The sequence below is a fragment of the Lissotriton vulgaris genome, chromosome 4_1, assembly GCF_964263255.1.
Source record: "Lissotriton vulgaris chromosome 4_1, aLisVul1.2, whole genome shotgun sequence".
Taxonomy (NCBI): domain Eukaryota; kingdom Metazoa; phylum Chordata; class Amphibia; order Caudata; family Salamandridae; genus Lissotriton; species Lissotriton vulgaris.
This window is the reverse complement of record NC_141691.1, coordinates 1,535,766,362-1,535,791,120: the sequence shown is the minus strand read 5'-3', so window position 1 is coordinate 1,535,791,120 and position 24,759 is coordinate 1,535,766,362. Positions and strand designations below refer to the sequence as shown.

Here is a 24,759-nt window from a genome sequence, read left to right as displayed (position 1 = left end):
AAATAAAAAGCATGTGCAACGGTTGTCACATAACCAAGCCCAATCCCTTAGACTCAATGTGGAAAAACTCAAACCTACTCTTGCAACCTATCTGAGCTGAGACTAGATAGTCTACAGGCTACCTGCTTCGTGCACATAGGAGCTGGGAGCGTTGTTTGTTATTCCACTTTAGGGCGGAACAGTTCAGTACCTATTGTGCTTTCCGTTGGGCTATAATAAGAATCTTGGCACCAGCCACTGTGCCAACGTTGCACTTGACTTTTTTGTGAGTTTTATAAAAAGTGCACTAAACAATTTAGATTCAATTTTATTAAATCTAAGAATATTAGATAGTCTAGCCCAGCTTTTAATTTTTTACAACAATTGCCGATGATGTCATGCTATTATGCTGGCTCCTTTTGACTGCCGCTGTGCGGTCACGAAGCACAATGCACTTTGAGTAATGTATTATCCCATTTTATCTGACATGGCTGTATATGTAAGTGTCTTATTGTATTGTACTGTATTTGACAATTATGAGATTGCCTTTATATTGTATTTATTGCATGGTAATATTTTATGTTTTTCTTTTTGGATGTGTAGTTTTAAGGGTGAATTTACACCCTAGTAAAGTTATTTGACGTTAAGTCAGTACTTGCCAACTGGGTATATCCGATTTAACTTATCTTTTGTAAAGGGGTTAGAACACTAACACTGAGGTCTGGTTAGCAGGCTTCGGTTCACTCTCACAGTCGAAAAACCAGCAGCATCAGTCCAAAAATGTGAGGGTGAACATGCAAAAAGGGCATTTCCTTACAGAAGCTAAGATGGCAAGGGTTCAGATACTGAGAAGGAGTACGTTCCACAGCTAAGAAAATAGAAAGGTGGGCTGTTAGGCAGGAACACTTGAAAGCAGATCAGTAAGGAGGGGTTTAGTAGCTGACACAAGTGTCAAATATGCTTGATAGAGGGTGAGGTGTCATCTAAAGAAAAGGTAAATAAACCTAAGCTTGAAAGCAACTCAAGCGGACCATAAGGTTTTTGAATCTCTTTCGCTGTTAAGGAGAGAGAAGTAGCATTAAGTACAATACATTATTTAGTGCACAATTTGATGAAAGGATCAGAAGAGAAGAGTGAAAAACTTCCAAAGAAGAAGCTAAAGCTGAATGAAGCAGGAGGGGACCCTGAAATTAGTCTAATTTGTGAGGGACAGTGAAGCATCAGATATGATTACCAAATGCTTGCCAATTTAGGCAAGGTTAGTGCAGAGGCAGAAACATGAAGGGCAAAGGAAGAGGTTCAAGAATGTCTGTGTTCTCCTGTAAGGAGAAACTCACATTTGTGAACACTGAATTACAGGAACTGTTTGTTCATCTGGCCAGTGAGGACAAGTACAGTTGTTAGAGTGGGTGGAAGAGAGGAATCACTACGGTAGTGTCCAAAAATGATCCGGGTATTGTGATCCGCAGAACACCCCCCACCCCGCCCGATATTTTGATTTTGGACCAACTGGTTTTTTGTTCACTTCCATGAGTCTCTAAGGTTCTTCCAATGGTTTTCAGCTGTAAGCAACAATTCTTGCCATTTAAAATAAGACCAGCTTCTGCACACACATATAGAAACCTGTGCAGGCTCAGCAAGGAAGACTAGCTGGCAAAGCCCAATGTCTGTGCACAAGTTGAATAGACTGTAAATGCTTTATTTGTTGATTAATTAAAATCATTACAAAAACAAAAATACATAACAAGCACAAAGTCCGATTGACCAAATATAAATACAATGCCAAAATATAACATACCCAACATCGGATTGACCGTTTTCCAGTTTTGGAGGTAAAAGTGCATAAGTACATGTGATAACAGCTTATAATTTCCAGTTAAAGTGCAATAAGCTCACATGATAAAAATTAAAATTAAATTGCTAAATACAAGCAACCAGTATGACTAGATTTCGAAAATGACTATAACTATTAGCAACAGCGATACAATAGTATCCCAACATCAATACTAAGGTGGCCTGTGCTTTCAGCAGCGACTAAAGAATACAATACATTTTCCACTGACAAAACTTAAGTGCCGCGTGCTGACAATAACATAGTTACTAATACATTTTAAAACTGATCTGTACATTATAGCACCATACTCACATCTTTAAAATCATTGGGTCGATCATAGCTACAAAAGTTAGCAAACATTAAAATATCGCAAGGTTTTAGAATAATTTAAAAGTACCTTAAAATTGCCCACATACGGGGGGCGTGGCTTCGAGGGCGAAGATGGCGGACGCGGCTCTGTAGAGCTCCTGCCGGCCCGATACTTATCCGCCTAATTATCCTGGCCCGAACCCTTCACTCCCCTTGCAGAAGTGGTGGTGACTGCTGGAGACCGGGGGCGCCCGTTGGTGTGGTCGCTGGGGCCCCGGACCGCGCCTGGAGCGGTGTTTGGTGGCGGTACCCGCCGGGCCTGCTCACCGCGTGGTGAGCCGGGATCTCAATTTTTGCCCCGCCCGCCGGCTGGCTCTGGGCGCCGGGCGGGCTGCATGCGGCTTAGCCCGTGTGACTGCTGCTGAGTCGCCGGAAGAGAGACGACGGAGCACCCTGCCGCTGATACATCCTGCGGGGCGGCGACCCTATGAGACAACTGCACGGATCCGGAGGTCGCTCAGTGTCTGCCAGACTGCCGGTGGCGGGGTGATTGCGGAGCCAACGGTGTCCTGCCGGCGGGGGAAGGGAAGAGCCCGGCCCAGTAGGTGGACAGCAACGGGCCCTGTGGCGAGGCCCGGGGGTGCCGAATCGGCGGCGTGGACGGCGGAGTGTCGGCGCCCTTCTGGCCCCCTTGACTCTAGGCCCGAGATTGGCGGCAACTGCGCCTTGGAGGAGCGGCCTTGCCCGGGGTGCCTGCTTGTAACTTGGCGTGCTGGTGGCAGGTGGGTGAAGCGCGGTGCCCGGTGTGACCCGGATACCCCAGTCTGGGCCCGAGTGGCGGACAATCTAGGTGTGTGGTGTCGTGAACCCCTGTCCGGGTGTGTGTCGCCTTGTTGCCTCTGCCGGAGCCATGACTAGAGGCGGGGGTGGCACGACCGCCACCAAGCAGGGGCCCATCGATAAGTTCACTTGCCCCGGAGGAGGTGCCGGGACTGCCGGAGGAGGCCAGAGTGCCGGACCGGACAACGCGGAATTGAAGGCGGCCATTACGCAGTCCCGCGACAAGTTGGATGCAAAGATTGGCGCGGTCGGTGCCGATGTGATGCTGCTGCGTCAAGATCTCCGCAACGTGGTCGCCCGCATCACAGAAACAGAGACCAGGGTCACGGAGGTGGAAGGCGACGTTGGCACCCTCAAGAAGAAAGTGGCGGACATGGAGAGGATCCGGAAGGGCCTGGCGCTTCGCGTAGAAGATGCAGAGGGGCGGGCGCGACGGAATAACCTGCGTTTTGTCGGTTTTCCGGAGGATTGCGAAAAAGGGCCTATGGATGCCTTCCTGGCACGATGGTTGGAGGGCTGGCTCCCCCCGAACACCCTGTCGCGCTGCTTTGTGGTGGAGCACGCACACAGAGCCCTGACGCAGAAACCACCGGCGGGGGAGCGGCCTCGTCCGATCATCGCCAAAATCCTGAATTTTCATGACAGAGACGTCATACTCCGGGAAGCACGGCTCAAAGAGACTTTGCTGTACGACAACCATAAAATTATGATTTTCCCGGACTACACCAAGCAGGTCCAGCAGCAGCGACACTCATTCCTGGCGGCGAAGGCCAAGCTGCGTGGCCTAAAAATCCAGTACTCGCTGCTCTATCCGGCCCGCCTCCGGGTGATCTTCAATTCCAGGACTCACTTCTTCGACTCGCCGGAAGCCGTCTTCCAGTGGACAGATGAGACGGTCAAGCTCCGACCGAACGCCCAGCCGGGGCTGAGCTCCGGGCCCTCGCGCAGCTCATCCCAAGAACGGAGCGACCCGCCCGGTAAAGGAAAGCGTCATCGGAAGTCCCGCTCACGATGGAGGTCTTTGTCCCGAGACCCCCTTTTGGGGGACACACAGCCCGACACGGACCAATCTGGCAAGGAATCCTGATCATCCTACGACATTGACACTTGATGATTGCCTTTGGTCCGTTGCTGTACATTGAGGCAGACTGGGCCTGGATGGTGGAGCAGACATTGACTGGTGCAGTATAGACTTATGTTTTGGCAGTGTCTGGGGCCCTCGAGGGCTGGTATTTATATGCTGTGCCTTGCTTATGAACCAGATGCTTGTGGGATTGGGGTTCGGGGCACGGTTTGTGGGCTGCCTCCTCCTTTTGGGGTTGGGGGGCGGTTCTGGGGGCGTGCCCAGTTAGTTAGTGGGGGGAATAGTTGGGATCCATTGGTATGGCTGGCTTTAGGCGCTCTGTTCTGGGCCTGAAGCACCTCATGCCGCGACAGATACTTCACTGTTCTTTGAGGTATAGGGGTGGGGGGTGGGACTGGGGTGTTTGGTTGCTTGGGGGTCGGGGCTGGTTGAGGGGGGTGGAGGGGGTCGGGGCTGTTCTGTATGGGGTGCACGTGATTCTTACGATATTTGCAACTGGGGTGTTGGAGACCTGGGTTGGGTCCTGGGGGTCGCAGAGACTTGCTCATCGAGACAATGGCTGATGTCCCACGACCGGTACTTGCTAGTACCTCTATGCGGATTTTGAGCTGGAATGTCCGGGGGCTCTTGGACAAGATCAAGCGTGGGGCTGTGCTTCGCTGGGCCAAAAGGGATTTGGCTGATGTGCTGCTCCTTCAGGAAACGCACATGTTGGGTACTAAAGCATTGAGTCTACAGCGGTTTGGCTTCCATCAGGTGTTTCATGCTGGGTTTACCAGGGGCTCGAGGGGGGTGGCCATTCTTGTTCACAGGGGGCTGTCCTATACTCATGAGCGTCACTGGCTCGATCCCCAGGGTCGGTTTGTGTTTGTGCAGGGGAAGATTGGAGCAGAACCAGTAGTGCTTGGTAGTGTGTATGCCCCTCCCCCGCTGCAGTGGTCCCTGGCGGAGAAACTGTTTGACTTGTGGACTGAGATTCCCCACTCCCTGGCGGTGATTGGAGGTGACTGGAATGATGTTGTGGACGTGAGTCTGGACAGGCAGAGGGGGCAGGGGGTCGCGGCTGCGGCCTCGCCTACGCGGCTGAATGCAATGATCGATGGACTGGGTTGGGTGGACGTGTGGAGGCATATGCATGCCGGGAAGCGGGAATACACGTATGTTTCAGCAGTGCATGGCTCCCTCTCACGTTTGGATTGTGTGTTCGTGCCGGGGGACCTCCTTGACAGGGTGAAGGGGGCGGCGATCCGGCCTCGCGGGCTGTCCGACCACTCCCCCGTAGCGGTACAGATTGACCTGTGCAAGGCACACCAACCGTTCCGGTGGCGAATGTCCTTGTGGCATCTGCAGCGATCGGCCTACACCCAGCATAGGCGCAGTGCAATTGCCCGCTACTGGCAGGACAACCTCACGGAAGGAGTGGACGCGGTTACGGTCTGGGAGGCCATGAAGCCCGCCCTGAGGAGTGTTGACATCGCCTGGTGCGCTTCTGCCCGCCGGACTCGGCAGGAAAATATTGTTACAGCGGCAGGGCGGGTGGAGGTGCTGGAGATGCGGTACCGGGGAGGGGGTGACGACAGGGCGCTGCGACTGCTTCTACAAGCGCAGCAATCTTATTCTTCGGTGTTGATGGATGAGGCTCGCCAGGCGTTGCTGGCTACACGTAGCAGGGTATACCAATGGGGAGACAAGTCCTGCACCATGCTTCATAGGCTCTGTCAGCAGACTATGCAACCGATCACCTTGCCTGGGCTTACAGACGAGGCAGGAGCGGTAATAACAGACCCTGCGGTCCTTGCGGCGAGCTTCGCGCGCTATTATGCGCAACAGTACGCCTCTCGGGAGAGTCTTTCACCCGAGGAGATTGAGGGGTTCCTAGTGGCTGTCCCTCCTCACGCGGTCTCAGACGAGGTACGGGAAGCCTTAGATCTCCCCCTGACGACAGAGGAACTGGGTGATGCGTTGGGTCAACTTAATGTAGGTAAGGCACCGGGACCGAGTGGGTTTCCCAGCGAATTCTATAAGAAATTCCACTTGCAGCTTGGGCCGCATTACAGGCGGGCGTTGGAACTGGCGCGGGAGCGTGGCAGCCTGCCCTCGGACTGGCGTCAAGCCGAAATTGTGGTCTTCCAAAAACCGGGTAGACCCCCCGACCGCCACGAGTCCTATCGCCCTATATCCCTGATCAATTTTGAAGCCAAGCTCCTGGCCAAAGCGCTGGCGAACCGCCTGCTCCCGCATATTACGGACCTCGTCCACCCGGACCAGGCGGGCTTTATGCCGCACCGGGCGACGAGACACAACATTCGGCGTGCACAGGCCGCGATAGACGCAGTGGGGGCGACCGAGGATCGGGCAGCGCTGTTGCTCGCAGACATTGATAGGGCGTTCGATTCGGTCAGCTGGACCTATCTCTTTGCCCTCCTGCCGCTTCTCAACTTGGGGCCGGTGTTCATCTCCTATGTGAAATTGCTTTATACAGACATAACTGCCTCGGTACGTGTCTCTGGGGCGATCTCCGAGCGGTTCCCCATTGCCAGGGGCACTCGTCAGGGGTGTCCCCTCTCCCCATACCTTTTTGCGTTGGCCATGGAGCCCCTGGCCGCCCGAGTGCGCCGGGACGCACTTTATCGGGGCTTTGTGTGGGGGGCGGACCTCTCAGATCGCATAGCCTTGTATGCGGACGATGTCCTCCTCTTCATGACCGATTTGCACCGCACAGGCCCTCGCATACTGGATATGATGCGGGAGTTTGGTGAGGCGTCGGGGCTCTTTCTTAATCCACGCAAGTCGACCCTGTGGGTGCTGGGGGGTGAACCAGTGACATGCCCATGGGCCGCGACCCTTCAAGTGGCAGTCGATGGCCTGAAATATCTGGGCGTCTTCCTATCGGCCTCGGCTACGGTGGCATGGGATCGGAACGTGCAGCCAGTGTGGGACAGGGTTCAGATGGATGTTAAGACTTGGACGCGCATGCCCCTCAATATCTATGGTAGATCTGCCATTTTCAAGATGGTGGCCCTGCCACGGCTTCTCTATCAACTGCAGAATCATCCGTATAGAATTGACCCGCAGTGGTTCCGGCGCGTCAATTCAGTGCTTGGCCGGTTTTTGTGGGCCGGGGGTGCTTCCAGTTTGGCACTGCGGACATGCTTTCTCTCCACATACTGTGGCGGATTAGCTTCCACGGATCTTCTGTCCTATTACCAGGCCTCCCACCTTCTGGTGCTCAATGAGTGGTGGTATGGAGACCGTAGTGATCCGGCTTATGCATTAGAGCACTCTCTGATGGGAGGTGCCACGCTCCATACATTACTGTACTCGGCCGGACGGAGGAGGACGCTGCCGAGGGTCACCCAGGTGGTCTTCGCGATCTGGAGACAAGCTTTGCGCCGCATGGGTTGGTGGGGCAGGTTGACCGCTGAGACTCCGCTGTGGAATAATGGTTTGCTTCCAGCACTAGCTTCCCTGTCGGGTTTTGGAGGCTGGGACGCGATCGGAATTTCGTCCCTCGGTCATGTCCTCACTGGGACTACACTTAAGTCCTTCCAGGACCTTAGCTCCGAATTCAATATGCCCAAGTCCCAATTTTTCAGGTACCTCCAGTTCCGCCATGCCCTCGGCCCTAGCCTGGTGGGTTTAGATCAACTCCCTGACTTTAGCCCCATTGAAGCGAAACTCTTTATGGGGGACCTGGGCGACAAGAAGGTTTCTCAAATATACCGCTCCCTGGTTACGCACTGCTCCTCTTCCCTCTTGACACTGAAGGCCTCCTGGGAGACTGATGTTGGCCCCTTGGATGAAGATGACTGGCCTGAGGCCCTTGAATCCCCCAGTGGGGCTGCTATAGTTGTCCGCCTTAGGTTTATTCAATTTAAATACCTTCACAGGGCATACTACACTAGGGAACGATTGTGGAGGGCGGGCCTTATTGCCGCCCCGGAGTGCCTGAGGTGTGGAGCTGAAAGGGGGACGCTCTTCCACACGGTGTGGTCTTGTGGGGGCCTGACCAGATTCTGGACTGGGGTCTGGGACTGCCTATCGGAGGTGCTGGGGTGGGACCTCCCCCGTACACCTAGGCTGGGCCTCCTCCATGTCTTGGAGAACGTTGGGGGCAACATTTACAAACGACATCTTTTGCTATTGGGGCTGGTGGTGGCTAAACGGGATTTGGCTCAGGCTTGGAAAAGCGAACGTGCCCCCCCACTCAGCGCCTGGAAGGCGGGATTAGACTTTCTCATGGGGCTGGAACTACCTGTATTCGAAGCCAGGGGGTGTCCCCGGAAACACTATAAAATCTGGAAACGGTGGGCGGACTACAGGGGGCTTACTCTTGACCCCCCGATTGACATTGATGATGTGCTACCTCCGGATGTGGACCCTGTGATTTAGGTTGTTGGCCGACGCCTGCATTGCCTTACATCTATCGTTGCTATTTTGTGAACACGTGCACTGGGTTAGGGTGGGATAAGGGGCGGGTAGTTGGGGAAGGGTGTTGGGGAGTTTTTCCGGGGGTTGGTGGGGATTGTTTCCTAAATTTGGGTTCATAGTCATGCTACTACCTGCATATTATTGACAGTATCCTCCTGATTGTGGAGAGCTGTATTGATGCTTGCCTGAACTCTCAATAAATACGGTTTAGGAAAAAAAAAATTGCCCACATACTCCCTAAAAACAATAAAATTGTTACTTCACACCCAGCAAATTTATCCATTACTTTAGGAATCAGCCTTACATAATTTATTTTCAGCTTTAAAGATAAATTGTACAAATTGCTGTGTATTATAGACATTGACGCCACTTAAGCAGGATATTAATGCAGATCTACAAGTTCTAACTCCTAATTCTTTAAAGATAGGTTTTAAAATTAGCTTCCTTTCCTGACACATTTTTGAGCATAGTGTAACAATGCGCAGCAACGTTTCCTCAAACAACCCGCACAGCCTACAGACATTTGATGACCATTTATACTCCCACTTAGGGGTTCCATCTTTGGCTGGAAAAATGCCAAACCTTAAGAGCATACATTTCTTTTTAACCAAGGGTTTTAAATGAAAAAGTAAATATGGTTGTGCATACAATTTCTCAAAAGAAGTTGCTATAGTCCAGAAGTGGGTTCTTTTTCTTAGCTCATCTTTATCCATAATTTCTGACAGAAGAGCAACAGTTGTATTCAACATCTTTTTATATACCATGATGCTCCTCACTTATTCAACCAGATTTGGGCATTCGAAACGTATAAGGCACTCAGATAGGTAATCCTGCCAGCTTCTCAAACATTGGCCTTACGAGATCGCGCACCAGCACAGACTTGCTAACGTGCCCTCCTCCACTCGAGATAATACCAGTAAAGTTTTTAAAAATGCGGATTAGCGGACCAAAATCTGGTTCCTTAAGCCATATTCCAGTCTTACATTGGCACGCGGGATCTGTCTGGGTATCCTAAAAACTGATTTGTAATACAGTATAACTATGTCCTCTAACATTTTTGCATCCTTACCCTTAAAAATTATTGATCCATAGTCCAGGGAGGGAATGAGCTTTGCTCTCATAACTTTAAGTAAATGATCATAATTAGGACATAATAACTTATCTCGCAGTTTTCGAAAGGCAAGAGAAGTTCCTTTAGCCTCCAAATTATTAAAATGCTGTCTAAATGACAGTCCATCATCAAATGTAATTCCCAAATACTTGTAGGATTTTACACAGTCTATTGTTAGACCGTTAATATTCAAATCCTTTACCCCTAATTTACCCTTTCCCATTAACATTATTTTTTGGCTTTTTTCGTTAATTGTTAAGCCATTTTGGGTAACATATATGTTAAATGAATTTATTAGTCTTTTCAAGCCTATTATAGTATTACTGAGTAAAATAGTATCATCTGCATACTGTAAATATTTAATTTCTTTACCCATCACAGTGGGAGAGTGCGAAATTACATTATTAAAATGGGCTGGGAGATCGGCCATAAATGAGTTAAAAAGGCAAGGGGCGAGCACACACCCCTGTTTCAAGCCGACATTTGTATCAATTCGACGGGTGGTGTGTCTGCCGTCGCCAATTTTAATCTGGACCCAAGTATTGGAGTACAATAAATTAATAATTTTTAGAAGAGTTTTTGATATGCCCCAATTAAGAAGCTTCTTCCAGAGAATATTCCTGGGAACGGAATGAAAGGCGGCTTTTAGGTCGATAAAACATATGTACATTTTTTGTTTCCTACATTTTGCTCTTTCGCCTAACAATGTTAATAAAATTAAATATGTCAGAGTCGATTCGCCCTTCCTAAAACCTGTTTGAAAAATGGGAATCAATTCTTCTCTTAGCGCCCAGGATTCCAACTCATCTAACAGACAACTTGCAAAACTTTTCGCTTCAACATCTGTGCGGGTTATTAGTCGGTAGTTTGCCGGGTTGTCCTGAGGGCCCTTTTTATAAATCGGCTATATAATGCTTCCCCACCATGAGTCCGGGATATGACTGGTTTTAAGAACCTCGTTAAAAAGGAGCGTTAATAACTCGGGCCAATTTATAAGTTTAGCTTTAAAAATACAATTCGGCAGGCCATTGGGGCCAGGAGCTCCATTAGACCTAATCTTAAGTAAGACTTTTTTAACTGTGTCCACTGACCAAGGCTCAAAATCATTCAAAATGATAGGGTCACCGACATTTGGGGGGGGTCACACCCACCTACTGGCTCCTAAGAGACATCATTGTCGGCACGTGCTTCGTCCACAAATGCTAGTCCAGCTTTTGATTTCATAAAAAAAAGTATCCAACTTGATTCATCTATATTGGCACTATTACTTCTAGAATGTCCGTTTTCTAAATTGTTAATAATACCCCAGAACAGTCGTAAATCCCTAAATTTGCAAGCAAAATGAAGTTTAGCCAAAGTTTCTTCATAATATGATTGTTTAGCTCTCCAGATTTCCTACTTATACCCCCTCTTTAGGTCTCTGATTTTAAGTGACAGTAAGAAGTAGGTGGTCCCTTTCGCTTTTCTGTACAAATATCTTATTGTTTTATTAAGGGATTTTTTCAAATACATTAAACGCTGAGAAAACCAGCCTGAGTTCTTTGGGTTCAACATAACACCCCCTGTGCGTTCCCGCCCAGAAAATGTACCCACGAGGGAATCACACAGGGAGGGCCAAAGGGCAACAATCGAATTTCCTTTATGGGCTGAAACCAAGGCTTCTGGAATTAAAAGAGAAAGAAACTCAATAATATCCATCTCGTTTTTATCACTCCATATTAGCCTTTTGGGGTTATAAGCGACGGAGGCAGATCTTAATATTCTCGCTTCTGGCAGATTCTCAAAGACAAAACTAAAAGTAATAATTTAGACTGGTTATAGCCTAAGCAGGCTGTATAATTTAATTAAGAATACAGTAAGAAATGTCCCTTTTCTTTTTGCGTAAACTGTCAGTGAGTAGTTCTTAATTGTTGTTACACTACGTGTGTACACTAGTTAAAATACAGTTTTAGATTGGCTCCACATAGAAGCTTTTGACATGACATTTTCTATGTTTCCCTGGATCCTGAATGTAAAGGAAAATATGCATTTGGTCATATGAGCATTCCTTCATGCACTTTGAAATTTGTATTATTTTCCTAATCCAGCCCTGATGAGATTCAGGATTTAAATTAACTTGCTTTATCTAAATATTTACTCTCTTGACCAGCCAGCTGTTAATTGCCTCCAGAGGACAATACACCCATTTGGGAAGACATTCCCTTCTCCTTGGAGAGGAAACGGGCAGAGGAGGAATGTTTATCATGTCATTGGCTGGCATTCACTGACTAACCTGGGTATGTCTTTGTCACAGGGACAAAGGGTGGACAGACACGACTCTAGCACCAGTCACAGCAGGAGGGAGAAAAACAGTTGTACTCTCAGTAAAGATGGAACAAAGCATAGAGAAGCGGTCTTTTAGACCACCTCTTGATTCTGCTATCTTTACAAATCACAGAAGGCTATGCAGGGAGGTGAGTCGGCCTGTGGGCTGATTTAAGGACATATCAGTTAAAGGTGAAGTGATGTTATGGCATCTCTGGAATGGGTAGGATGTCCAGCTTCTACAACTCTTCACCTCTGTTGTTAACCCCGCACAGTACCATACTCGGGGAGAAAGAGGGACCACAGAAGAAGGATGGAAGGACTGGCTAGCCAATAAATCCCTGTCTGGAGTGAAATCTGGGATTGTATGTCTTAGACTTCATCTCTAGAGCAAGTGGCACTGGCTCTACCACAGACAGACAGCAGAGGGTGGAGTTGCTGAGGACCCTGAATGGAAGGATTTCCTGGAACGTTTGTGAACTGGTGCTGTGGTGGGTACCTCTGGAGGAGATCTTACTGGCTTCTACTGGCCACATCTGAACCCTGCAATTGGCCTGGAGGCTATGGTCTGGGGAGTGCAGGCATAAAGTGTAGTCTGTCTACAGGGTCAGGAGACTACCAGGAGCAAAGATAGTAGTGCAGATTCCAACCTCTTTCCAGCCTACTGCTGCTGGAGGGGAGAAACAGCAGTGCCAGAGAATGGTACCAGTATTTTAAAATCACCAACAACATGACAGAAGCCAGGAGGCCTAAGTTTGACACTCCAGATTTAAGCATGTCACCAATAGCCCAAAACTGGAAACTCAATGACGTATGAATGAATGAACGAATAAATGAGTTTATCTGCATAAGTTAACTAAAACCATTGCAATATAGATTAAAAAGGAGAAAAACACTCTTTCTAATGGAATAAAAGAGTTGATAAAATACCGTACTTAAGTGCCAGCAATTGACACAGAGGTGTTCAAATTTGGATTTCACCGAAGCACTGTGGACCCTACCGAGGGAGATTATCGCCAACCAGAATATTCGGGGCTCCAGGGCTGCTGTTGATGCCGGACCTCTCGTTTTGAAGTATTTCTTGTGTATTATCCTATTACATTGCTAATTCATGACCTGGTAAGCCAGATTTATGTATGTTCACACATGACCTGTACGACCCAGCTAGGGACGTATGGCTACTGGGGAAGGAAAGATCTTTACAAAAGCCAACCGCTTACATGCAGAAATTCCAGCAGCCATGAAGCCCAGAAAAACATGCAACACACTCGGGGGTTCATTAAATACCCCCAGCGAGCCCCTGAAAGCAGAAAGTGCAATTGTGTACCATGAGGTGGGGAAAGCTGCGCAGTGAGCCCCGGGGCTGGACACTGGTGGCCCTGCAAAGCAAAAGGTGGCCACATCAAAAGTAAGCTTCCATGGCTGAAGACTTGCCCCTGTGAAGACCTCTAAAATATGGTGACTGGTGCACCAGGAAGGCAGAAACATCACAGAAGAGACAGAGTTGCACTGGGAGGGAAAGGGGGCACCCAGGAACAGTGGTGCGCTCCTCCCACCAGTAATTTCAAATGTCAGCATCTAAGGTCTCTTTTGGCCTAAAGAGTGACCGTGGAAGAGCACTCCATTGATTTGAAGCACTCCCAGAGTTAGGCCTTTTAACCAGAGACCCGGATGTGCATGGAACTTGCTCATTTGGTCTTCTGTGGTTGTTAGGCAGCCTTATAAAGGTAGAAATAAGACTTTTTAGGACTTTAATATGAGCAATAAAAGTTAAAACTATTACATATTTTGGTATCATTCTACAATGTTACCACATTATTGAAACACTTTGTTTATCAAGGGACTTCCCTTCTGCCAGTTGATTATAGGATGACAGGTTTGGCAAAGCCATTAGGCACATCTCATAATGTTTAAGTGCAGGAGGGAGTAATGTCATTTTAGGAGTTAGTTGTAGACCAAGTTAGTGCCTGATTAGCACAGGAGTCCAGGCCAAATGTAGGTGGCTGACCTTTGTGACCTTTCTTTGTTGTACCCCTTGTAGTGTGTAAGGCCCTTTAGAGGGTATCCCCACAAGCATTTTCGCCAGCCAGACTGAAAATATGTGCCAAGTATTTGGTTCTGTGTGCAATAATGTACATTTTAAAAATGTTACACTTAAAGCACTCGCTGGAAAGTGATTTGCATTTTGTTTGTTGCATTGCCGGGTTCAGAGTGTCTAGCTCACAGCAACTCCCCAGAGTAAGCTTGCACTTCTCTACTGAACTAGTCTGAAAGTTAAAGGCTAAAAGAGAATTTGGTTACCAGCTTGGGGTCTACAGTATGGGGTCCCAGGCAATGTTCCCTCCAATGTTTCCTCTGTGTGCGGCAGTGGAGGGTCTCTGTGCGCTGCAACCAAGGCTACGTGCGCCAGGAACCAGACCGCGCTTGTGTGCAGCTCAAATGTCACTCCAAACGTTTACTTAAAAAAGTGAAACACATACAGCGCCACGTTAAGGGTCTTAACGCCAGTTTGGAAATTGGATAAACACTCCATGACATGAATTGGTTACACAGCAAGTACACTTCAGGTTTAGAAAAGCACAAGACTCCAACGGTGGTACCATCATAAGATTTTACTAAATATTCTGAACTGGAGCACTGTTCATTGGGTGTGGGTATGTTGAGAGCCTACACAATATCACATATACACAATAAGTTACAAAATTACATGACATACTTACAATTTGATGTCAAAGATACTGAGTAATGTTGGGCTATACCGCCAGAGATAGTTTGTAAAACTCGGACATCCAGACAAACATGAACTGTGGGAGAGGGCCGTTCAGACACATCAAGTGGCATCACTAGATGGGTGACAGAGTTGCTTCTCACAGCGATCCTTGACATTTTTCCAGTGCTGATAAACTCTATTAAGGTCAACTTTCCCATTCAGGAGGTACACCTTTGTCCTCATCAGCATATCCAAATGCTTCTGCTCTAGTCTATTCCTCAATTTACTCTTGATAATAGTCATGAGGCTGAATCCTCGTTCACAATCCGCACTAGATGCTTGAAACGTTGCGCAGAAATCAACAAGCTGAGACACCACACTATACTGAGTGGCATTGCGTACTGTGAAATTCACCATGTCTTGAAAGATGATAAATAACCCACCCTTTACATGTTTTGCCACCACATATTTATAGTCTCTGTATTGTCGAACAACATCTTCTCTCTTAAATTGCTGCTCCAAAAGACAGTGTCCCCCAAATACTGTTGCTTAATTTGGCCAATCTTTGCTCTTGCATACTGTAAAGCTTCAACAGTAGTCAAAGAACTTTTTTGGAATAGTTTGTACAAAGATGCAAATTCACCCAGAATGCCATTAAATACTGCAAGGGAAATATGGTATTTGGAGTCTGATAGCTTTTTGTAACAATAATTAGCAACTAGATCATTCCCTGAACTTTCTCATGCTCAAAGTACTTAAGAACAGCCTCGTAATAACGAATTAGTGCACCAACAGCAAAATGCCTTGAAAGCCACCGGACTTCATTCAGTGCTTGAAAAGAGACCACTTCACATTAAGTGACCGATGCAATTTCATCCAGCTTGGACTTCCTTGCAGGAGATCTGGAGAGCACAGTGTATACAGTCCTCAATAAGGTCTCCATCTCTTTATTCATTGGAACCCTCTTCCAGGCATCATCAACTCCCAAATCTTCTTGTCGGGTGACACAATGCTGTTCAACTAGATGAGGAATGGATTGTTTAAGGCGAGTAGCAACACCATTATTCTTACCCAGCATCACAGACGCACCATCGGATGTGAACATGACCATTTTTATGAGGTCCAGTTCATTGGCAATGTAGAATTCTTTCACAGTAGTAGTGATAGCCTCAGCATTACAACTAGCCAGCTTCACTATGCCCCAAACAGTGTTTTGTGCTCTGTTGATGTTACAGATCGGACCTTGAAGTACAGGATAAACATTTTTGCAAACAGAAACATCTGTGCTCTCATCAATTACCAATGTGTGATATAAAGCGTGTCGAAGTTCTGCCATAGCTTCACAGTGTATCACGCTATTGATGGCCTCAAGGAACTCAAAGGCATAGTTCTTGCTCCTCCAGCTGCCTGGTATCTTCACATACAAAGCTAGGTGATCATGGCTGCCTTGTACAGATAACATTGAAGTATTAATCTTGACTGCCAGCAAAACGTTGTTGATGAGAATCTTTATCTCCTCAGGCACAGATCTTTAGCGTTCAACTACTTCCATTCTATTTGCTTTGTCAGTGGCAGTTTCTGTCAGCATTGCCCGCACTCCATAACCAAACCTGGCAGCAGCACTTCTGTTTCTCAATATCACCATGGCAGACTTGTGTACGTTGCTAAGTAGATGGCGTTTCATGTAATCCAGTTTCCAGCCATTAATCCATTTCTTCCATGTAGAAAAGTCCCCAACAATCTTGGCTTCGGCACATGCTTTGCAAATCAAGCCCACGTCTGGACTGTATTGAAATAGTTCCCCGAGTTGCACACAAACCTTGCTTCGTGATTTCTGTGTCTCAGCATCCACAATTTCTTCATCCACTCTTCCTTGAACACAAGGCAACATTTCTTCCTTTGTGGTAAAGCACCGCCCAATGTTACAACTGTGTGCTTGACTATTTCCATGCCCGCCGGTTTGAACCTGCTGTGCCACAAAGCCTGCAAAATAAGGGAACATAGCTTACGTTGATGCCTATGCTCATGAATGCAATCTGTTATACTAAAATATACAAGATGCACCATGGTTTAACTCTACCAAACAATTACCTGTTCTGCTTGAACTCACATACACACATTTAAATGTGTGGGGTACTATCTGCAAAACCTGCAATAGAAAAAAACATGGGTAAGTATGTTATATTACAATGTACAAAATGCACCACAGTTTAACTCTACCAAACAATTACCTTTCTGCTTGTACTCACGTACGCCTGTTTAAATGTGTGGGGTACTATCTGCAAAACCTGCAACAGAAGAAAACATGGGTAAGTATATTATACTACAATGTACAAGATGCATCACAGTTTAACTCTACCAAACAATTACCTGTTCTGCTTGAACTCACGTACGCCCATTTAAATGTATTGGGTTCTGGCAGCGAAACCTTCAACAGAAGAAAACATGGGAAAGTATGTTATGCTACAATGTACTAGATGCACCACAGTTTAATTCTACCAAACAATTAACTGTTCTGCTTGTACTCACGTATGCCCGTTTAAATGTGTGGGGTGCTGTCTGCGAAACCTACAACAGAAGATGCACCAGTTTAACTCTACCAAACAATTACATGTTTGTTCTGCCTTTACTCACGTCTGCCTGTACAATTGTATTCGTAGTACGGTCTCACAAACCTGCAAAAGAAAAGGGGTGCAGATTGTGAATCTATATACCTAGCAACCCCCAACCCAACGAGGAACGTAAACAGAATTACCTTGTCTTTGTGGGTACTCGCACCTGACCACTCAAATCCAAATACCTTACAGACTGGAAACCTGCAATTGAAGATAAGATTGTCAGCAAATGCTCAAAGAATTACAAACTATGAATGGGACCGGTCTAGAGACCCCAATAGGAAAAGTGACCCAATAATTACCTGGGATTCCAGCCTAGAACAAACAGGCGTGTGCTCATGTGTTTCATTATTATCTTAAACTGGTCTATAAATCTGTATTTTGTGTGACACCTTCTGTGACGCAGCTTTTTTCGCTGGCATTCAAACTGCGCAAATGGTTGAGGTGGTTGAACAAGGAAATTCACAAGAATGACCGATCAGCACACAAGCCATCAAAAGATCACACCTGAAGATGATGCAGTGGCATGCAAAAAATATGATAAAGCCTTTCTAGCAATTTTCAGGCAACCATAAAAATGTCAAAATAACTCTGAAGATTGATGGACCTGCGGCAGAGAGATCGGAGATTTGTCTAGTGGAAGTTGACTCATCATTAAGTAGCCGAGGAGGTTAAAATGCCTGATGAAAAGAAGCTGGTGAACCATGCGGTCACAAATTACATGCAATGTAAATAGGTCAGTGCATTACTGTTTCTGTCAGACAGCCCCTTTTGTTACTTTTAGTTTATAAGTTTAAATCCTAATATAGAACAGTGAGCTGTTAACTACCAAAGAGCTGCATTTCCAGTCATTGCAATAGCAGGAAACCTGCGACAGACCACCCAAGCAGAAGAGTAACATAGCTTTTGATTATAAGAACTTATGGGTTCTTTTGAACAGTAAATAAAAAATGTTTTTAATTCAGCCTTAAATTTAAAAATGAGGAATAACCTTCAATCATGTTTTACTTGCAGATATGTTTAAACAGAACAAGGCACAATAGGGCGGCCTATTCAAGGGAGTTCCTCAAATACTAAAATAGATGCTTTGATCGTATTTTGCCATAAAAAAATAGTTCAAGAAACGCGTGCCTTTGCCCAAGTAGCTCAGTATTGGCAGACCGCAGACATTTACTATTTCATCTTTTTCATGTAATTCAGATACAAATTCATGCTGCCCAGGGCTCGAAAAATCCAAAAAATTGTACTAGTCCTGCAGGACTAGTACCTTAAAAAATGTCCTCGACCTAACTGCAACCTACTTGACCTCCGTCTCTGAAAGCGGAGCAAATGTGACAAGATAACAAGATTTAAAGGCATCTTTATAGCTCATTAATGTTGTGAGCAGCAAAAATGCCTTTAAATCTTGTTATCTTGTCACATGTGCTCTATTTTCACAGACAGAGGACAAAAGTTGATTTGTTTTCCTACTCACCAGAAAGGTCGAGTAGGACCTAAAAACAGCTCGACCTTGTTAAATTTAGCTCAACTATGCGAGAGGTCGAGAGGAATTTTCGAGCCCTGCTGCCGATCTTCTCCAGATGGAACTGAAGTGCTGTTTATAGAAATAAGGCCAAAATACTGAGAAACGATAGATGAATCTGAGCTAATACCATAGTCAAAAACGCAGAGACTGCTATACTGCAAGAACATTCGATTACTCACACAAAGATTGCAGAGGTGAATCTCGAATGGGGAGAAGTCAATTACCCCTTCAGTGATTCAGATAGTGTGAAGCAATAATTGCCCAATGCTATTCAGCCAGCGATATTTCAGATTTTTATATATTTCCTGCATCTTCATTGCTTTGATTTTTTTCACAAGAAAGTGTCACTCTTAGCCATTGAATGCTAGTCATCGGAAGTACATTGAAATTATGAAAATGTCACACATAAGCAATCTGAAACCTAGGCAGCTATGCTCGCTTCACTAAGAAAAGAGTACAGTAAGTTTAAAAACAGGGCATGTGCTTTCAGAACACATGGAAAGTACAAGCTGTGTTTTTTAACTTGCTGTACTCTTGTTAGTAAAGTGCGTTGCGTGGCAGATTGTGTGTTTTTCTTTAAGTATTCATGTTGCTTGCAGCTGTGATTGACATGAATCATTAAACAAAAGCCCACACTCTCTCGCAGCCGCGCTTTACTAACTAAAGAACACAGTAAGTTTAAAAACACAGCATGTGCTTTCAAGAAAGTACACGCTGTGTTTTTAAACTTGCTCTACTCTTTTGTTAGTAATTGACAGGGTTGCCTCGGCTGCCCTTCTTGTTCAAAGGGACAATTATGGGGGTTTTCACCAACAAATTCTGCAGGAGCTTTTTACTTGGAACTCACACTAGTCCATCCTTTAGCTTCTCTTCTCACCTGCCAAAATGATTGCTGAGGGGGTGGCTGGCGGTCACGTACCTCCCTGGCCTGCTCTTACATATACCTCGGTCTCTCACGCACTAACTGGGGCTCACCCCTCTCACCTCCTATGCCCCTTGAGAAGAGGCCACAGGGCCTCAGAGTCCCGAGCTGACGACTCACTCATCCCCGGCCCAGTCCCCCAGTCTGTGTTTCAAAAATAGTACTTGCTCTTTGCCTATTTTGTATATTGACACATAGCTGAGAGGAGGAGTGTGTGGCTTCCATGATGCATGACGCTATCATTGTTATTCATTTATCTTAAGCAGCTAACAACCACTTACAAAACCCATTGTATTGGCCAGTTTTAGGTATATGTCAGTTGTTGTGTTATATATTTGGATACTAGTACATCTCATATAGAAACCAAAATACAGATGAGGTGGCCCACTGGGAAACACAGGGATGTATTTTACATGTTCCTTTTAGAGAGCCCTCACTTTTTCCCCAATTAAAAACCTGTCTGCACATCTTTCTATATGAGTGATTGCAGTCAACAGCTGTGGATGATTCCCGAAGCCTGATTACAGCATTTTCTTCCACATTTAATGCCACATGCAATGCAGGACACTGGGCAAGGGCAGCCCTCACTTTACAGGTCTGAAGTTGTTGCGCTGTAAGATTTGCACATTACAGTAACTGTTTAACATATGAATGCAGTAAGATATGGTGCAGTTTTTAACGTGTTTAATATTTCAACACTATGTGTGCCCACTGCTTTATAAGCCTTGCTTTATCAAATTAATTTGCTTTAAAAAGCAACATTTGCCAATTTTTTTTAAAAAAAATTTAAGCGAGAGGAGGACCCACCCTGGACACCACGTTTGTCCATCACGCGTGCTCGCATAACTCGTGCAACTGTTACGCCACACCACTTCCAAATGTCACTAGCCGCCACTGTTGAGAGGTAGTGATGTCCAGTGCATGTGCTGCTGTATGTGTGCTTGCATTTATAACAATACATGAAGGGCTGTGCCACACGTACATGACAAGTGTGTGTGCTGGCAGTGTGTGTTTGTAAACAGCACACCCTGGTACAATGAAGAAATGCTACAGTACTGACAGTGCAGGCAGACTGACTGTGTGTATTGAATATATGAGTGTATGTATTGGCACAAAGCATGGAGAGAACAGTGCTGGATAATGTGTGTTGTCAATGTACACTGAGTACAAGTGTGCCCGAACGGGTACATTATATCGGAAGGAGGACCCAGGGTTCCATTTTTGGGAAGCCTATGCTAGCCTGGTGAAGACATGAGAAGTAGAGGAATCCTCCAAGAAAGAGTTGTGTATTGCTGCATTCCTCTGGGGGGGAAAGGAGGGAGAAATTAATGCTGACTAGACACATTTTAGGAAGGAGAAGGGGCTGATAAGGAAATCATAAAGCGTAGGGTTGGGAGCCCGGCTTAACCCTTTTATGCACCTATCACTGTGGCCGACATCCAGGTGTAAACTCTGGTTACTCCCATGAATTGTGTTGTGGGTCAATCAGCTTCAGAGTCATGTCTGCTGTGACAGACATCCTTTCAAGGGTATAGAAGAAAAAGAAGAAGCAGCCCAACATAAAACTTCAAAGGCCCAGAACCTAAATCACATTTTGGTGTCTGGAAATGGACTATAAGAAGGGGAGGTTGAGGTCCCAAACTTTGTCATCTGCAAAGTGGTCAGACGGGCAAGTTCTGCAAGACTTGTGCCTGTGACCAGGACTAGGAGCCAAGGAATGCTAGTACCCCTGCTCTTCACCCAGAGAACCCAAGACAACCAACCGTGGAGACTGGAGCACCAGCCCCTGCCTGCTTTCCGAAACCATTGTGCCCTGCGAAGAAGAGGGGAGCCCTGGAGGGAGTGAGATCCAATGAGGAGTCCTACCATGAGGATTCCCTGCATGAGGTGTGAGGGTTTGACTGTGCACCGATCGGGTCCTAGCCCTTTCGGAGACCCCTGCATGCCAAAAAAGGAATGTGTAGACTGAGGGTGCGTCAAGCACTGTGTGTGGAGAGCCAAGCCCACACTGCCTCATTGTGGTGACCCAGTATGTCAGAGGGGGGCCGAAGCAGTCTACATTGCATTCGAAGGTACAGAGGCAACCCTATGTGCCAGAAGGGGCTGCCAGGACCAAATTACCAAAGAGTTTGGGGCCATCGCCCGGGACTGGAGAATGGCTGTGACCAGTGGGTCGAGCCGCATCACGAGATCTGCCCTGAGTCACTCTCGAGGACCAGGAGAATGCCGAGGAGGATGATGCACCCTACCTGTGCTCCAGTCAGGAGCCGAAGGATGAAATTCCACCCATATCCCCCCGCCCCCACGGGGAGAAAGTGACTTACTGCGCCCTTGAAATCTGGAAGGTGCTCCAATGGTTGGGGAGATGACGCTCAGGAGAGTGAGCCTGTGCCTGCCGGTTGCTGTCATATGTACTGCGAGAAGCTCAACTTTTCCTAGAAGAATTAGAATTCACAAGTGCCCGCGCTCAGGACATTCGCTGCAACAGCGAACACTTCTGTGCTGCAGGAATGGGTAAAACTTGAACCGGGCCTTTGGGTCCACGTGGGATTTGCTGCTGGAGGTACAGCGGTACTATAGACACTTGAATAATTCCTAAGAGTCATAGGGGAACTCTTGAGTACACCCTACTAGTAACCATTCTTTGGATGCAGCCAACAGCAAAAGAGCAGGGTCAGGGATTTTTCCTGACAAATACTAAAACTCCGACCCACATGGAGGTTTTTAACTGCTCTTTCAAAACTGCCAGTGAGAGTCAAGTGCAGGAGGGGTACTTGGCCCAGTTGCTCAAGATCTATAGTAAGTCAGTCCTCATCCTGGGCTCCACGCCCACCGCCTGGGACGACTCCTGGTGGCCCCCCGCCCTGGGCACCGCACCCAAACCGACTAACCACGCACGCAACCTGGGCTTCATCCTGGACTCCTCCCTCTCCATGACCAAGCAAGTCAACGCCGTCTCCTCGGCGTGCTTCAACATCCTGCGCATGCTACGGAAGATCTTCTGGTGGATCCCCACGGAGACCAGGAAGACCGTCACCCAGGCCCTCGTCACCAGCCGACTGGACTACGGCAACGCCCTCTACGCCGGAACCACCGCCAAGCTCCAGAAGAGACTTCAGCGGATCCAGAACGCCTCAGCCAGACTCATCCTCGACATCCCACGTAACAGCCACATCTCCGGACACCTGAGAGACCTGCATTGGCTCCCCGTCAACAAAAGAATCACCTTCCGTCTCCTCACCCACGCACACAAAGCCCTTCACGATCAAGGCCCGAGCTACCTCAACAACCGAATCAACTTCCACGCTCCCAAACGCCACCTCCGATCAGCCAGCCACGCCCTCGCCGCCGTCCCACGCATCCGTAGAGCGACAACAGGGGGAAGGTCCTTCTCCTACCTTGCCGCCAAGACCTGGAACTCCCTTCCGACCGACCTGCGCCTGACCCAAGACCACCTCTCTTTCAGGAAGAAGCTCAAGACCTGGCTGTTCGAGCAGTAACGGCACCCCCACCCCCTTAGCGCCTTGAGACCCTACGGGTAAGTAGTGCGCTCTATAAATGTCTTTGATTGATTGATTGATTGAAGGCCAAAGACATCAGATGTAAAAGTCCTCAACCACCATGGTAGTAGCCCCTGGGTGCCCCGTGGCCCTCTGACAGAGGTACAGGCAAATTTAAACAGCAAATGTTAGAACCATACACTTCAAAATGTGTTCTACATCTGCCCTATTGACCTCAGACTGATAATTGAAATAAACAACGAAAGAAAGGCCATGGTAAAAATTAATACAGAGGACTTTACTTAAAGTGCTACTAAAGAATCATGTCCGAGCCTTTGTAAATCCTACATGAACATATAGCCAGTGTCGGCCCCGGGACAGGTGGCAACCATACTTACAGGTTAATATGTAGCCCAAAAAAAGTCTGGAACAGTCGATCTAAAACGACCATTATATGCCTCCAAACTCACTCCTAATGTTCCGTGGAACATTCCAATTTTACACGTGAATCTAAAATCCTGTGGGTGGTGGCTAGATTTAGACTAGCAGAGGTCCCAAACAGATTCTTGGTTTTTGACTCTTTGAAATAAAAACTCACCCCTTCGTTTTTACTATGTATGACAAAGTTACTCGGTTCATTTCTTATCTTTTTTTTAAAGGGAATTATGTAAAATCCAACCCTATTTTAAGTCTATGTTTTGAAAGATATCTCTTTTTATCTCCACATTCTTCTGAATAGTTCTTATGTTTACCTAACAGGTGTACAACACGGGGTACATCACAGTTTCTCAGTTTTCAAGTGTAACAGGTTCCCGTACTGCATAGGTGGCCGCTGCCTACATCAATCAAGTACCCTCTCCGGTTTGTGTACACCTCTCGTTAGATAGCAGCTGCGCCATTTTCTGCCTCGCCTCCGACCCAACCCACCCCGGAAGCAGCATCGTTGCGCTGTTTACACACTCCTCACCTGCAAGTCTTCGACCGCAGGAACTAGGGCTTCCCCGCCGGGCTCCAGGGACCCATCGCAAGCCGTCTCTGCTGCCTCTTCCTCCGGCTCACTGTCCTCCCCCACCCTGGTCTCCGCCATATTCCGCGGAGGAAGCTGCGGGAGAGCCCGCCCCAGTTGTGAGCAGAAGCGCACGGAGGGAGGGACCGGCGAACCGAGGCACCGGCAGCCCTGCAAGGATCCGGGAGGGGAGGTCCCTATAGCAACGGGACTCGAGCCACGCCGCCATATTAGCCCTAAATCGCATCTATAAGGCAAGTAATTTATTTTGTATTCTTTCCACTAACACGTATCGCCCCTCCGAGAGCTACAGGTGCTGACTTTAGTGTGCGGCAGGATCGACAGTAAAACATCTGCAATACCAATTCCTCAGGTTTGCATTGTGAATACATCCTGCTTGTACATCCAGTGTACACGCACAAAAACCGTATCAATGTCTAGCGGGTCCTGGGTTCGGAAGTTCCATTTAAGGGGATCATCATCAGCGGGGTCGAGGCAGGGGTTTTATGCCAATGATTTGGCATTATATATGATTATTTTTAAAAGATCTGTGTCCAACGTAACAAAGTTATCCTGGTTTACGAACGGA

General features: G+C 47.2%; 1 protein-coding gene across 3 annotated transcripts in view; it reads right to left on the bottom strand.

Annotated features, from left to right (window-relative positions):
- UBXN2B (UBX domain protein 2B) overlaps nucleotides 1-24,306 on the bottom strand; it is a 373,909-nt gene extending 349,603 nt beyond the window's left edge. Inside the window, exon 1 of one of the 3 annotated variants that reach the window (XM_086965774.1) lies at nucleotides 24,132-24,306. In XM_086965774.1, the coding sequence (XP_086821900.1) occupies nucleotides 24,132-24,251 (120 nt within the window). In that variant the 5' untranslated portion in view covers nucleotides 24,252-24,306. The remainder of the gene's footprint in view (nucleotides 1-24,131) is intronic. The other 2 variants (XM_086965773.1, XM_086965775.1) reach the window with 2 other exon arrangements.
- Nucleotides 24,307-24,759: the final 453 nt, after the last annotated feature.